This window comes from Borostomias antarcticus (assembly GCF_949987555.1).
Source record: "Borostomias antarcticus genome assembly, chromosome: 3".
In the NCBI taxonomy this organism is placed as follows: domain Eukaryota; kingdom Metazoa; phylum Chordata; class Actinopteri; order Stomiiformes; family Stomiidae; genus Borostomias; species Borostomias antarcticus.
This window is the reverse complement of record NC_140236.1, coordinates 6,819,638-6,834,523: the sequence shown is the minus strand read 5'-3', so window position 1 is coordinate 6,834,523 and position 14,886 is coordinate 6,819,638. Positions and strand designations below refer to the sequence as shown.

Sequence of the window (14,886 nt, the reverse complement as noted above, 5' to 3'; positions counted from 1 at the left end):
AGCCTACTCATTTAGGCTATAAGATAAAGTTGTCATGTTTTGTTTTTCCCAGACGTCAGATTGTTATCTTGACTACTCGGCAGACGGTTTCATCATGACTGTTGGTGCCTGAGGGGGATCCTTCTACACATCAGGTAGAACAGGTTGGTTCTACCTGTCCGTTATTGTAAATGTATACGTGTAGACATTGACAGAAACTTGACCCGGAGGCAAACAAACCATGAGCCAGCGTTGATCATTAGTATGTGATTCACCTTTCTGACTGACCAAGATGAGACTGTTTTCAGACACCTGAAATGGAAACTTTTACACTAAGAGGGGCATTTCAGTTCACTTACCAGAGCCAGTACTTCTCCATATATATTGAATATCCATTAGCAAATAGGGTTTTTGTTTTTATACGCTTCTGCTTTTAGGTAGATAAGATCTAAGATAAAGAGAAGCAACAAAGTTAATATCTATCTAACTATCCTGCTAAGACAGCAGCTGTGGGTTGGTAGTTATTGTTGATTTTACAGTAGATGTCTCTCAGGTCCGAGGTTATCTTCCCATGTTTACCTAAAAGATCATATTTGTGCTCTGCAAATTTATAACAAGAGGGGCATTATTTTTTGATATATTTAGAATGGGGGGGGGGGGTTATCTGCTTCTCATATCATCCTTTTCCGATACTTCAGATACTTTCCGATACTTTCAGAATGACATTGTCGTGTTGAAAGTATGTGGGCCAATAATAAATAGCCTCCTTTAGGCCACAGGCATTTTCATGTTCAGGCATGCTGGTGGAAGGTCCCCCCCCCCCTTGACTGACACACACACACCATCAACCTCCATTCAGAGTGACCTGTCTTTTCATGATAGAGATGAGCTCCATTTGGTTACTAGAAGGTGTCAACTGGCACACTTCACCCAGACCCCCTGTCTTTGTTGTGGGATTGATTTAACAGAGGTCTCCCACGGAAGGTGTGAACTTCTTAGAGTCTGCCCCCCTTTCAAACACACACACACACACACACACACACACACACACACACACACACCTCACAAACACACACACCTCACAAACGCGCGCACACACACACGCCGGAGCCAACACTCAGTCTGACACAAGCCTAAACCCCGCCCCTTTCTAGCCGGCACACACACACACACACACACACCAGTCTGGATATACAGCCCTTGCCCAGCCCATTTCCCTCTCAGTGTCTGCCTGACTTCAGCGAGGAGCACACCGCCTGCTTGGATTACACACTCCTCATCAGCGCCACAGTGGGAACACAGCGAACAGCCCCAGACAGCCCAGCAACATGGGGAGCAGCATGTCATGTGTCCCTCAACACAACTTCAGATTCTCCAGCAAGAGCTTCTTACGCAGGAACAGGTAACAAGGACAAAACCGCTCTTCTCTAGTCACTGACTGTATGTTTTGCATTTGCTGAAGACAGAGAAGATGTCATCGTTTGAAGTGTGTCATTCTAGAACCTAGAATCATTCTAGAATCTTTGAGCTGAAGGGAATTCCTGGTATTCCACCAGGTTTGAGCTGTGAGGTTAGACAGAGGTTGTGAAGTTTATGGGGCCAGGGTCAGGACAGTCCCTGGGCTGGGGTGTCTGTCTGTCCAGTGGTGTGAATGATACTGTTGCCATTTGCCTCTCGTTTACATCTCCCTGTGAAGTTGAGCTGTCGGCCGTCAGCGAATCTGATTTCCCTCCCAAATCAGGAGCTGTTGATCACAGCTAATCACCTGGCTCTGAGACATTACAGAGACTATGCAGTTTAGCTACCTCTGCTAGGCCATTCAAATACCACAAGGGTAGAACATGTAAATCCTGTTGCTGTGACCGTTTACCACTTTATTACATATTATTATGCCTTTCTTCACTCATTCTGTGCTTGTGAAGAAGCAGTTCCTCCATTCGTTTATGGTTCCCTTTGATTCCTCCAAGGAACATTTCTGTTCAAATGAAAACAGAGTAGTGGTCTAAAGTGCATCTAGCCGTTGGACCGAAAAACATGCACGCGCACGCACACACACACACTCACAGGTGAATAGATTGACTTTAACAATAACTTCAGTGTTCTCACTTCCTCTGTGCCCTACCCTGTGTGTGTGTGTGTGCGCATGTGTGTGCGTGTGTGCGCGTGTGTGTTAGTGAAACGGGCCAGGTTCAGGTAGTCCCTGTGGAGCCAGGCAGTGAATACCAAACTCCAGACTTGGAGGTTGTTGTGAGTGGTGGTGTGCAGACCTGTCTGTTATCTGCATTCCTCCTCTTGCAGCTTACGTTTCATTCGGTCATAACTTAAAGGAATCAGGGAACCTCAGAATCTGGAATATAGTGTTCTATTTATCTAGTGACTGGTGCTTGTCATAGGCCCACTGATTGGGACTTGACTCCCACCAGTAAGAAGAACAAGGCTTTCCTTGTGTCAAGCTAACGACATTCAAATCGCACACGGATGAGATAAATAGATAATAACCACATTGACATTGTAAAAGGCGACTCCCTGCTTTAACACTCCGGAAGAGCTTCCGTATAAAGATGTGACACTAATGATAACAGACACGGGTCATATGGAACAATGAAGGACATTGAATGCTGATTTCCCTATTCAACCCCCCCTATCTGAAACATAAGACCCTATTGTTTTGCTTATTTAAATGGGTGGTGTTGAAGCCAAGGTCACAAAGGGAGTTCTGGTCAATGTATACGCTGAGACGCAAACCAGGACTCAAACAGCCATTAAGCTGTCAAGAAGACAGAGGAACTTGACCACTATAAGAAAGGACGTTAATAGACCCGGATTTGAAATGCTAAACGATGCATCCTTAACGCATAACTCCACTAGCACAACAGACAAGGGCAGTCTTCAGTGGGGAACACATTCTTCTTCAGCTACAATTTGGAAGAAAAATGTCCAGTAAACACATTATATGTCTGCCTGGTAAAGACGGGAAAGCAAGTAGTAACATGTTTGTCTATTTTACCCTGGGCAGCAGTCGCCTGTTTCGCAAGAAGAACCCTCAAGAGGGCCAAGAGAAATCGAACAGCATCATCAACATCCTGTGCACTGTAACTCCCAGAAAGGTAAAGACCTCCGACAAAACGTCTTTGAACCAACAGTCGAAGAATTAATTTTCATCGAAGGTTCTAGCTTGTCTCGAGAAGGGGGCTGAGACTGACTGACTGAAAAAATTTGACCGTTTGCAGGAAATGTCGCACAAGGACCTGCAGGTCATAGACAAGATCAAGTGGGACCCTCCGTTCCCCTACGACCCGGTCAGCGGCTGGAAGAAGAGCAGCATCAACGTGAAGAACTACGGCAGGATGATCCACAGCTCCAAGGTCCGGTTCCGCTTTCTCCACTGCCAGGTAAGGCCACACCTGTGTTCACACTCACACACACACACACACATACAAAAGCAGGCTTGCGGGTGGTTGTCTTACACACACACACACACACACACACACACACACACACACACACACACACACATACACACATACACACACACACACACACACACACACACTCAAATCGTTCATGATGAAACTCCACGACGACAACAACACAACCAAACATTGACCTGCGCACATACTCATTGTGGTTAGTGAGATCAGTCTCAAGTCTAACATCATTAACAAGGCTCAGCTATTCGATGAAACATCGACATGTTAGTCACCCCTGTGAAAGGCCACCAAACAAACAGATGGAGAGTACAAGACGTCACTCCGCTGTCACTCACAGCACTGACGTTGCTGTGGCCGTCATTAAATGAACCAGGATTCAATGCAGAAGCTTGTGTTTGAACACGTATGGGTGCTGCTAGGTTGCGAAACATCACCAGGAGACAACCCCAGGGTAGAGAAAGTTCCTTTGATCCCAGGAGAGATAAGAACACGGTGGCTCCACACCATGGGAATCGCAATGTGTGTCAGAGATGCACCTCAGTCATGCTGTCAGGAGGAGATTGACAAAGAATGGAGTCTTGCACAAATTCACAGGAAAGAGAGAACATATTGTTCTGTAACTCATACAGTAGGACTGTACCATGAAAGCTGGTTGGGAGGAAGTAATACATCACTGTTGTGGTTGAAAGATTAGTTTTGAGGGTTCGACTGTCAAACAGAAGGAGGCGACTATCAATCATAGGAGGTCTTTGAGAAATCCCAGAATTCCTCACAAGCAAAGTCCAACTAGATACTTTGTCTACAGGCAAAACAACACTCAAGAATGTCAAGCTCTTACAACATTCTAGGATTCTAGGACTGTTGACAGACAAGCTGATCTGGAGTCAGTAATAAGGGGAGAATGATATAAAGATTATGGTGTTAACCCCGTATTGTTCTCTCTCTCTCTCTCTCTCTCTACAGGATGTGCATGACTGCTACCTGGATCTCTTCCAGACACACCTTCATTTTGTCTCAAACAACACAACTGGACTCACATATCAGGTGAGGTTTTCTCAATCAACATCCTTTCGCTCCTGAAAAGGTTTATGGTTTATCATAAACGAGTGAAATAAAGTAGCTTCAACACCAATGTCTCTGTCCACATGAATCTCACAGACACCCGATTATGCCTAGAAGCACGCTCCCTGTGTGTCGGTAAACAGTGGTATCACTCTGTCTCTTAAACTGTCTCATAAACGTCTGAGCCGTCATTAATCATTGTTTTTACTGTGTCTGTGTTAGCGCAGTACGGACTGATGAGCTGTAATCTATGTTAGTCACTGGGTTGAGGGTGCTAACGGGATGACAAGTCGTCTGACCTCCGTTTCACTTGAAACGTTTCAGCTTAACAGTTAAAAAAGATTAGATTTGTTTGAACATAGATTGAAAAATCACCATTTATAATAGTGAAAGAAAAAAGATACAGTAAGAGCACTAGTAGGTAGTACTTGTTAAAATGAGAAGGACTTTTGCTCTCTTTCTAGGGTCACAACATTGCTATGAGGAAGTTGACTAAATGTTTTATGTTGTCTGTGTGTACAGGGAACTCTTCCTCTCAAAGAGCTCACCATCTGCAACCTGCAGCAGAACTACAGCCAACCACAGGAATTTACCTTCCAGATCAATGGTGAGTTGGGCCTCACTTCAAAAACCAAGGATCTCAACATTGGCACTAGGCCCTGAAATGTTGTAGTCATTGTTTTTTTTAAAGTATTTAATAGGGATGACAATAACTGATAAGTCTATGTCAGGCTGGAACTAGATCATCTTGTACATGGATGTATACTATAAAAAAAATCATTCCACTCTCGCTGACCAGTTTCACTCTTCATGGTGGTCGGCCATGTCTGTGCCTCCTCACGGACAGACCTAATTCCCAATTCAAATCCTAGGCGGCACATCACACGCTATTTCCCAACCCGTGGCCATTTCCAATGTTGACACATTCCGGTGATTCAAAAGTGCCGCGACCCTCTTCACCTCTACTCAACCCCAAGACTAACTAGAGTCGCCCCCCGTCCACCCTGGGTCAGGGGGCCAGGCCGGCCTTGAAGGCCCCTCTTGTTAGATGACAGGTGCTCCTGAGGAGACTCAGCTGTCTGGCAGGAAAGGCCAGCACCCTTTCTGAGCCCTGCCGCTACTTATAATCTCTAGCGCATTCCACAGGCTACTCTAGTAGTAATGTCACTTAGGATTTGATCTCTGAATGGCCCAGGACCCCACTGATTGTAAACTTGACCGCCAGTTTTCATTGTTGATGAAAATGTTGAATTTCATTATTACTGACAAAAGGTGTTGGTTGAACGGGCCCCTGTAGTTTCTCTACAGAGAGGGCATCTTTGTAACTGTAGATTTATGTTTAGCAGTCAGACACATGTGAAGTAAGCTTAGATCATGGTGAATGTGAAAAGTTTTGATCTGTATGTATATCTTATCTCTCATATCATTGAAATGGGAGCGCTCTTAGCTGTCAATGCCAAAATATACTTTACTCACTGATATTTTCCCGGAACAAACAGATTTTCCTGAAGTATTCAGTTACAAATGTTTTCCTCTGACTTACTGGAAGAGCCTGTATTTACCTAAAGGGAGGCGTCACGCACAGGATATGTGTAGCGTTAGCATGACAAAACTCTCAATCAGTCAAGAGACCAGCGGCGATATCTCCGAGAAACACGTCTTCCTCTTGCCGGGCTGATGAGTCAGCTCCCACGAGGAGTTGACTTTGTGTGACGTAGCACAAGCTCCGGAGCGCTGCCCACGGGGTTCTAAGAAAGGGCCCCGAGAGATTTCATAGGGTTAGAGTTATATCATACCCTTGTGAGTCGGGCAATAGGGTGGACTCCACAAGCATCTGCAACTGGACAAACCTTGCCGCTGGCTGCTGAACTTTCACTGACCTCCCTGGACTGTGGTGAACCGCAGGCACGGTTCAAGCGGAAACCGTAATCAAGGTCTAACATTAAGGGCAGGAATGAAAAGAAAGTCAACAAATAAAAGCAGCGCGCCCGTATATTAGGGGAGCGGTCAGCAGGCTACGGTTGCTGGCGATGACAAAGTCACAAAGGGCTGTAGGAATGAAAGGAGGCATCTCTGCTGTTTATCTCCGGAATGCACGTCAGGACTGGTGATGGGGGGAGATTCCAGCCTTATTCACCACCCCAGGTCCTGCGCATTCCTGCTGGAGAGGCGGTCCGAGCGATGGGAGTGTCGGTTATAAAGTTAAAGAGGCTGTGTCCTGCAATAGATCAAGAGTAGGTGTAGGCTAGACATGTTTAAAATGTAACCAAGCGTGGTTTGCCATGCCTATTATGTGGAGGAGTTACAGTTACAACAGGTCCTGAAAATGACAGAAATAGTGGAGTATATTATTTCTGGTCGCCTTGTGGAATAGTGGAAAGTCACAAAGAATGGCTTACCACCAATTACCAGCTGGCAATCCTCTGGAGTAGAGTTTTCTATTCATGAGCGGAACCAGAGAACTAACAGGGAGTCCTTACACCCTGTGACCTTTGCCCCTTGTAGGTGTCAGCCTGAACCCCATCGTCGTCTACTGTGCCAACCAGGAGGAGAAGGACCTGTGGTTCGGCATGCTCAGAGAACACATCGAGGCCAACGGGGGCACCGCCATCCCACCCGAGACCTACACCCGGGTCAAGGTACCGAGCCCCCGACCACTACAATGACAGTGGCTTCAAATCTAGAGCTTGTACAGATAGACCGTAGTAGTAGTATTGCCCAAGTAAACAAGTGCTTATACTGTGTATCAGACAAGATCAATAGAGCTTTGTTAGATTATAAAAAAATCAAGACCAACCCGCTTGGCCTGGATTAAACAGAGACCTAAAGCGATACGAGCCAGCCCTCACGGATTACCTTTGAGGAGAGAGAACTAGCTTTGGCCTAGCCTGCTGGTAGAACCTGATGGTAAACCATCCAACAGGATGCATGTTGGTGAGTCATGCACAAAAGGTCGTCACAGTCTCCATGCCTGAGGGCAGGATAGCAGGGAGGGGTCATGACTGTGACCGCACCATAACCGCAACCACATCAGACCGAAGCTCCCATCTGCAAGGGGCTACAAAGGGCTTACACACCCACAGGCGTGGAAAGAGCTGATGACATACATTTTGCCTGGGCGTGTAACGATAACTCTTCACTTGACCTTGCATGCACTGCGATAGATTGTAAATATCACATATCATACCGGACAGATATTCACCGAACGTAAGAAGTCAATAGGCCTAGATGAATAGAATAGAAGTTGCTGGAGGGGCCGGAGCTTTACTTAACACAGTATATAATCTTTACCCCTTGCGAATGTTGGGATTGTAGTTGATGATGCTTGGCTAAAGTCAACATTTGTCTCCTGGTTGCAACAGAACCAGCAGGAAGGCCAGGAGGGTCGGGAGGAGCTGAGGAACTCCATCAACAGAGAGCACATCTACGAATGGGAGGGCTCCCAGAGAGAGAGCCTGGGGACCATCGCCTACGTCACCAAGGTCCGCCTGCAACACCTCCCCTGTCAGGTGAGACGACACGCCCCCAACACAGCCCGCTGAGGACACGCCCTCAACACAGCCCGCTGATGACACACCCTCAACACAGCCCACTGATGTCACACCCTCGACACAGCCCACTGATGTCACACCCTCGACACAGCCCGCTGATGACACACCCCCAACACAACCCAACCTGTGTCTTATCAGAGCATTTAGAATGGTGCATTCAGAATGTCTGGCAAGGGTCCGAGTAAAGGGTAGAGGTCTTATACACTTGGCCAAAGGTCCACAGATTGCCGGATATGACTAACACAGACAGACAGGATTCGTGGAATTGTACAGTAGACTGTTTATGATGACGCTCACCTGCTATCAATAAGGCGGGGCCCTCAGAAAGAGTAAACAAAAAATAGCACATAGGCACAACTCTCTGACTCACATACTTGACTAGAAGTTGAGCAACCTGCAGATGACCTCACCACGACGCAAGGAACCAGTTGTCTGTCTATATACCTTGAGGGAGATTTACTACGGTAGTCTACTACAGTTACAGCTCAGCTACCTCAACACAACCTCCCACCCACCCTCAGACAACCATGAGACAACCATAAGACACTATGGTAACCAAATGAGACAGCAGCACCGGGTAGCTGTGGAGAAGAAAAAAAAAAAAAAAAACATGCCGCAGCCTGTGAGCGTTTAATACAGCGTGGGAAGTGGCGGCGGCCCTTACTGAAGTCAACGCGTGGGAGATTGAGAACTCATAGACCGCGTGTGTGTGAGAGGCAGTTGCTCAGCTCACACAGTGACTGGCCTCACAGCTGGAATGTCAGCTGTCTGTCAGACACGCCCTTGTACAGAGCAGAAGCTGTGTAACTCACACCCCTGGCCGACTCGAGGACCTCGCCTTAACACGGCTCATTAGCGCTCAATGCGAATGCTCTTCCACATGGTGATGCAGAATTCAGAGTAGGAGAATTCAGTTTAAGGGCACACTCAGCCAAAGATATATGCTGTGGCAGAGTTGTTGAAGAGCAACATTACATGAGCAGTAGTCCGATTCTCCATTAAACTGCATCATAAATATATCATGTGACATTGTAATGTACATTATCGACATTGTGACGAACCTGTTGCTGTTTTTGCTCCACAGGAGCAGAGTGACAGGCTGCTGGTCATGTACCCCACCACTCTTATCATCCTATCAGAGGAGAGCGACGGACTTTTCTACAAGGTACCTTCTGGACTTCATATGCAAACACGTACAGCACAGTATGTACGACTACAGATTAGACATTGTACAGTACTGTAGGTCTTCCTTCTCAACCCAAATCTCCCCCTAACCCCTAACTGTAATTCTCAGCCTATGATGCCCTCATTACTGCAGAACTCATCGGTGATGTTCTCGGCTGAGCAATGTGTAAAGCTCTTTGTGATTGCAGGGGAAACTTCCACTCAACATGATCACAGTGACCACTCCGTGCCAGGATATCAAGCCCAACACATTCATGATTGAAGGTAAATTAATCACAGAGTTACAAGCGCCTCAAGTCCTGGCGCAAAATCTTTCTGGATTACCACCACCAGCGCACAAAACCGGTCCAACAACTTTGTTGTGTAACACGACTGAATAATGAGTGGATAAACTTGACATGACACATACGTATGTATGAGTAGATATTTCATGAATACATACTGTATGCTTTACATAGTGGCCTTTCCGAGTCGACAAGCCCCTCACCCCCAGTGAATGGACGGGCTTTATCTCTGTGAATGACATTTCTGACCGTGGCACATTCCGCCGAGCGAACCGACCGAATGACCGCTTTGTCCCCCCCTGCAGGGAAGCTGATCAACCCCATAGTGGTGTCCTGTCTGGGGGAGAGCGAGTTCTGTGACTGGATCCAGCATTTCAAAGCCGCTGACGTCCCCGTCCTCAGTCCCCCGCCCCCCGTGTACGACATCATCTACACGCCGACGCACGCAGAGGTGAGCCCTGCCCCCCCCCCCACACACTGTTGTGGGGTCTGGAACAGTCAGACCTTTCACAGTGGTTCATCCATAGCTATCAAACGGGGGTATCTATCTGCACACCTGGGTTGTAAACGCACACGGACAATGGACGCAGTGTGAGGACGACGCTGATAAGGGCGACATACCTGTATATAAATAGGGAAACCTGCCTCTTGAATCAACACACTGGTGATTCACCAGTCACCACTGATGAGTTGGCCTGGTTTTGCTCCCTCTTGGCTATTATCCGTTCCTGTACAATCATAGTAACAATCATAAAAAACATTTTTAGGTCATATCAGTATCTCTTTCCCATGGTTACAAGCCCTGACGCGTTCTGTCACCCCCTACCCAGGCTCCGGAGTTTGATAGGTGGAGTAGGAACAGCCAGGGACGGAGCGAGTCACTGAGGCTCAGCCAATCACAGAGCGGACGGGGTTCCCACCACCTCCAGTTCCCCAGGCCCGAGGACAACCCCCTCTCCCCGGGATACACCGAGCCCCTATGTGTAAGTGTGCACTTACACATGTCTGAAAACTATCTGCTCATGTTTGGGTGAAGTAGAATGTGTTTTAGCTTTCTCATGCAAAGCTAGTGTATGTGTACTCAAGATAATTCTACAGTATTTTAGTAGCGGTATGCTTATATACACATGATACACAAACACCAAATTTCCCCCGAGTGGGGTCATTAAAGTATCTATATATCTATCTATCTATCTTATAGAAGTCTGTATTATTTGAATGCCAGTTTGTTTTGGTGGAATGGGGTTGAGCCGGAGAAGGAGCACTTTTCTTTTCCAAATGTTAATTATTAACTGAGGCCTTGACCAAACCGCTCCTCTTACAAAGAAGCGAGCCAAGTTCAAGTCCTTCAATAAAAGCTGAAAACAAAGTCCCTTCAGAACACAACATTTCACTCAGAAAGATAACTTTGATCTTGAGAAATCGGTGGCACGCTTAGCCTACTCAGCGATCAACAAGGTACCAGATAACTTCAGAGTCCTTCAGGTTCTACTGAAGTGGGATACGCTATCAAGACCTTGAGCTGACTCCCGGCTGCCCATCCAATTAGCTTATAGCGGAGAAGGCTCTGTGCCCAGGAGGCATGTTGGCCTAAGTGGGTAGGCCACTGATCTTCACCTCCCCTGCCCAATTAAGATGATGGAAACATTTCCTCACAAACGATAATAATAGCTTGACCTTGGGCTCTATTCAAACAAGCCAGACTTCCAACCTTTCAAAAGACCTCTCTTTGTGAGTGTTGTTACAACAGGTTTTTCCAGAATTCACGTTTGCTTGAATAGCATGCCCGCTTTGCTCATTTGTACCAGGCGTGTCGGAATGTCACGGAGCCTGGTTGACCTTTGCCCTCCGTGTGTGCGTGTTGTCTTTACAGTACGCCTCCAGTCGACCGTCCTCTATCGAGACCGCACGGCTGGGCAGCAGGAGCAGCAGCATGTCGTCCCACACCAGGCCCGAGCGCGACCTCCGACCTTTGTCGCTGCGCTACTCCTCCCCGCAGCGCTGCTCGTACCTCACCCCCGCCGAGGGTCCCGCGCCGTCCCCCCTCTACCACACGCCCTACTCCGGCCGGCAGCACGCCCCCCCCCCCCATCTGGAGAAGACTCCCCTTGTGAAGGTAGGCTCCCTCAGCCTGTGGGCGAGCCCCGATCATTGAATATTCCCCCGGAGGCTGCGATTGACCTCGCAGTGTCGTGTGTGCGACATAAAAATAGACCCAGCACAAAACACAAGGGCTTGGATAGCAGCATCCTGCATGCACAGTAAATTGATACACAGCAGCTCTCGCTGCGATCCATCTTCTGGGAGGTACGATATTCCCCCTAGGTGCTGGGCGTGAAACGACTTCCTGTCACCACGACCATTAGGGTTGGGCAAACACAATTAGAGACAGCTCTCACGGGCGACCTTAACCATCCTCGGGAGACGTCAGAGTCGCGGGGGCACAGAGTGCCGTGTGAGCCGGACGGCGCGGACAGTTGTCGCACTAGAGCTGCTGTGTGCCATGCCTGAGATTAGCCCAATCCCTCCGCTCCGACACCCGAGCCCAAATCCCAGAGCTAAGTGAGGCTTATGTGATTAGCTTCTGAGAGCGTGAGAGAGAGAGAGAGAAAAGAGAGAGAGAGAAGAGAGAGAGAGGAGGACTTCCCAACTGCAGACAGGCTCTGACTAACCCCGGGATTTGTGTGAATCTTGTGTGATCAGTCCAACAGCTGGAGCACCCCCCAGACGTCCCTGAGGTACTCCATGGCGGCCCCCCAACGCCACTCGGACATGTGCGCCCCCCGCCAGCCCCTGTCGCCCCTGTACGACGAGCCCTGCACCCCCGACATCTACGCCCAGGAGGAGCAGAGTCCGGCTAGGCCAGCGGTAAGTGGGTCACTCACCGGACTGATACTGGATCCATAGCACAGGGCTCAGTTTACGGTACATCCCAGGCCTGGCTGGAACCAGCACGCACGCACGCACGCACACACACACACACACACACCCTTCCAATGAAACTCTTGACCAAAGGCTGATAAAGTGACGTAGTGAAACCCTCTGATTAATTGATCAATTGTGTTGTATTATTAAATGGACTGCTAAGACAGCAATTCCACTCCATGACAACGGCGTCCAAAAATACTGCTTTATATTGAGACATGTTTTCTACAGTATAAGTATGTATATTTCTGCTACTGAGCTACAGTATGATAGGCCGATTTTGTCATATCTGGATACTAAAATCTGTATTTTCTTGTCCTTCAGCAGCAGTGCTGGCGAGGGCCACAGCAGCATCAGCACCACCAGGAGCCCCAGCTCCTGCCCTCCACCTTCCAGCTGCGCACCCCTCCCATGGGCAGACGCTGCCGGAGGAGCCTGGTGCTCACGCAGGGCCAGGGGCCGGAGACCGAGGGCCTCCACGCCCAAGCGAACCAGAGATCTCAGGCCGTCTCCAGACTCAAGCTGCTGCCCGCACCGAACGCAGCGCAGGAGCAGGTGAGCGCGCACACGCTGACCCTTGGCAACACGAGCGTGTTGAGAAGGCTAGCGTTCACATTTCAAAGGCTGTAACAGACCCTGTTGTTGTGGGTGTCACCTATTTGGACAGTTGAGGAAAGCAAAGAAGCAAATATTTGAGTGGGAGAAGAATGTTCAGCAGAGGTATGTTTGTTATGCTAAACCGGGTGAAATAACTTTTGCGTTCTTTCATCTCTTTCACAGAGGCTCCTCCTGTCCGGCGCTGCGACGAACACCCCCCAGACGCTGTATGGTTACTCACCAGGTGAGAACGGCAAGCATTCAAACACCAACCGTATCACACCGGAACATTCTTTCAGCTTTAGGGCAGGGCCAAACTATGCATGTGTGCACTTCAAGTTGATCGACACCGTCAGGTTTACAGTGAGGAGTCAAGGCTATGGGACAGTATAGCATGCTAGTTCCCACACTTAAAAACGTGGGTACATGTCAGCCTTGGCGACAGTTTACGTAATGCCACTGGGTACACATACACCGCGGCACCGTGCTTTATAGGGGGCGGGGGTTGTAGTTCTTTGTTTCAGCCTCCTCTCGACCCAGCCCACCCTAACCTCGACCCTGGACAGAACATAAGACTGGGTGTCAGCACCCAGTCAAAGGGTTACGGGTTCAAAATTGAAAGTGTAGGAAATGCGCAGATGTGCCAATGAAATGGAGCTTAGGGCAGCAGCTCTAAATGCCATGTGTGCAGGTGTCCGTGGCAACGGGGGAGCCCAGTGTAAGAGAACACTGTTCCAGACCGGATTCCCACTGGGCTGTGATTGACAGCACACAGCTGGACCAGGGTTACTATCTCCACTCTCGTATCTATGGCTTCCTTTATCTCGTATAAAAACATGACGGGGTTTAACGAGGCTTGGGTGCTTTCCTACGAGGGAGGTATCGCTTACACTATAACTTGATACCACTGGTGACATTTTATATGAGCATTTGCATGCGTTTGAAGCATTTCTTGGAGAAAACAGAGCACAGGTACAGTAGGTGTTAGGAGGGTATAGGTTTCAGTACCGGTTTGACAGTGAGATTGCATGTTAGGACAATGTTGCTCAAACTACAGTATGTGAGGTTTGGACCTGGTGCAAAATGCTTTCTCAACCAGGGTGAGGTTTATTTTGTAACTGAAAGCCTGGGAAACTTCTCTCACCCCCACAGATCACAACTCTTACCTTGAGCCCACGGAACCAGATGACCAGGAAATGGACTATGACAACATTTGGGAGTATGACTGTAATACTGGGATGATTCAGCCAGTGTCTGGAATTTCGGCACACCGGACGGGATTAGAATTTGGGGCCAGAGGCCTTGGTGCCATGGCGACCCAGCAGAGGTGGTCATAAAACGGAAACAATGGACTCGTCTGGACATGTCCAAACAGCAGATCTGTATCAGAGCCGCACTGGAAACAACTATCAAAGACACTTCCGCAACATATCATCCACGGGCCGCATGAGTTATGATGTTTGTTAGATCTCGTATAGTCGAGCAGAAAGAATGCCGAGTGGCCGTGAAATGAATGGAATGCCATTGTATTGCCGCTGCCCTGCTGTATATATCAAGTGATTAAAGTAGAGATTCTTTCCCACACTAGGACATGGAACTTGTAGGAGACGCACTGATTCAACCCCTTGCCTGTTAAATGTAGCATTTCAGACAAAAGTGCAAAATGTGTATAGTTTTTAAGTGACTGCTTGGAAATGTTATTTTTTTTTTTTTTTTTATGTTCGATCTATATCTTGCATTACATTGGGCTCAATGTTTGACGTTTTCTGTTTTATTGTAATATTTAAGTACTTTATGAAGCCGTCCTGTTTACACACTTTTATATTGTTTTAGATATTTGATGAATATATATTACCAGTCAATGTTTCCGTT

General features: G+C 47.9%; 1 protein-coding gene across 1 annotated transcript; it reads left to right on the top strand.

The window, feature by feature from the left end:
- Positions 1 to 1,307: 1,307 nt before the first annotated feature.
- On the top strand, positions 1,308 to 14,351 carry plekhn1 (pleckstrin homology domain containing, family N member 1; the record flags this gene model as incomplete). Its single annotated transcript, XM_084461727.1, has 16 exons — positions 1,308 to 1,381; positions 2,996 to 3,086; positions 3,210 to 3,371; positions 4,374 to 4,454; positions 4,995 to 5,079; positions 6,978 to 7,111; positions 7,835 to 7,981; positions 9,108 to 9,188; positions 9,397 to 9,472; positions 9,798 to 9,943; positions 10,323 to 10,475; positions 11,366 to 11,608; positions 12,196 to 12,360; positions 12,742 to 12,972; positions 13,198 to 13,258; positions 14,167 to 14,351. The coding sequence occupies 16 exons, from the start codon at positions 1,308 to 1,310 to the stop codon at positions 14,349 to 14,351; spliced, it is 2,115 nt and encodes a 704-aa protein (XP_084317853.1).
- Between the last annotated feature and the right edge of the window lie 535 nt (positions 14,352 to 14,886).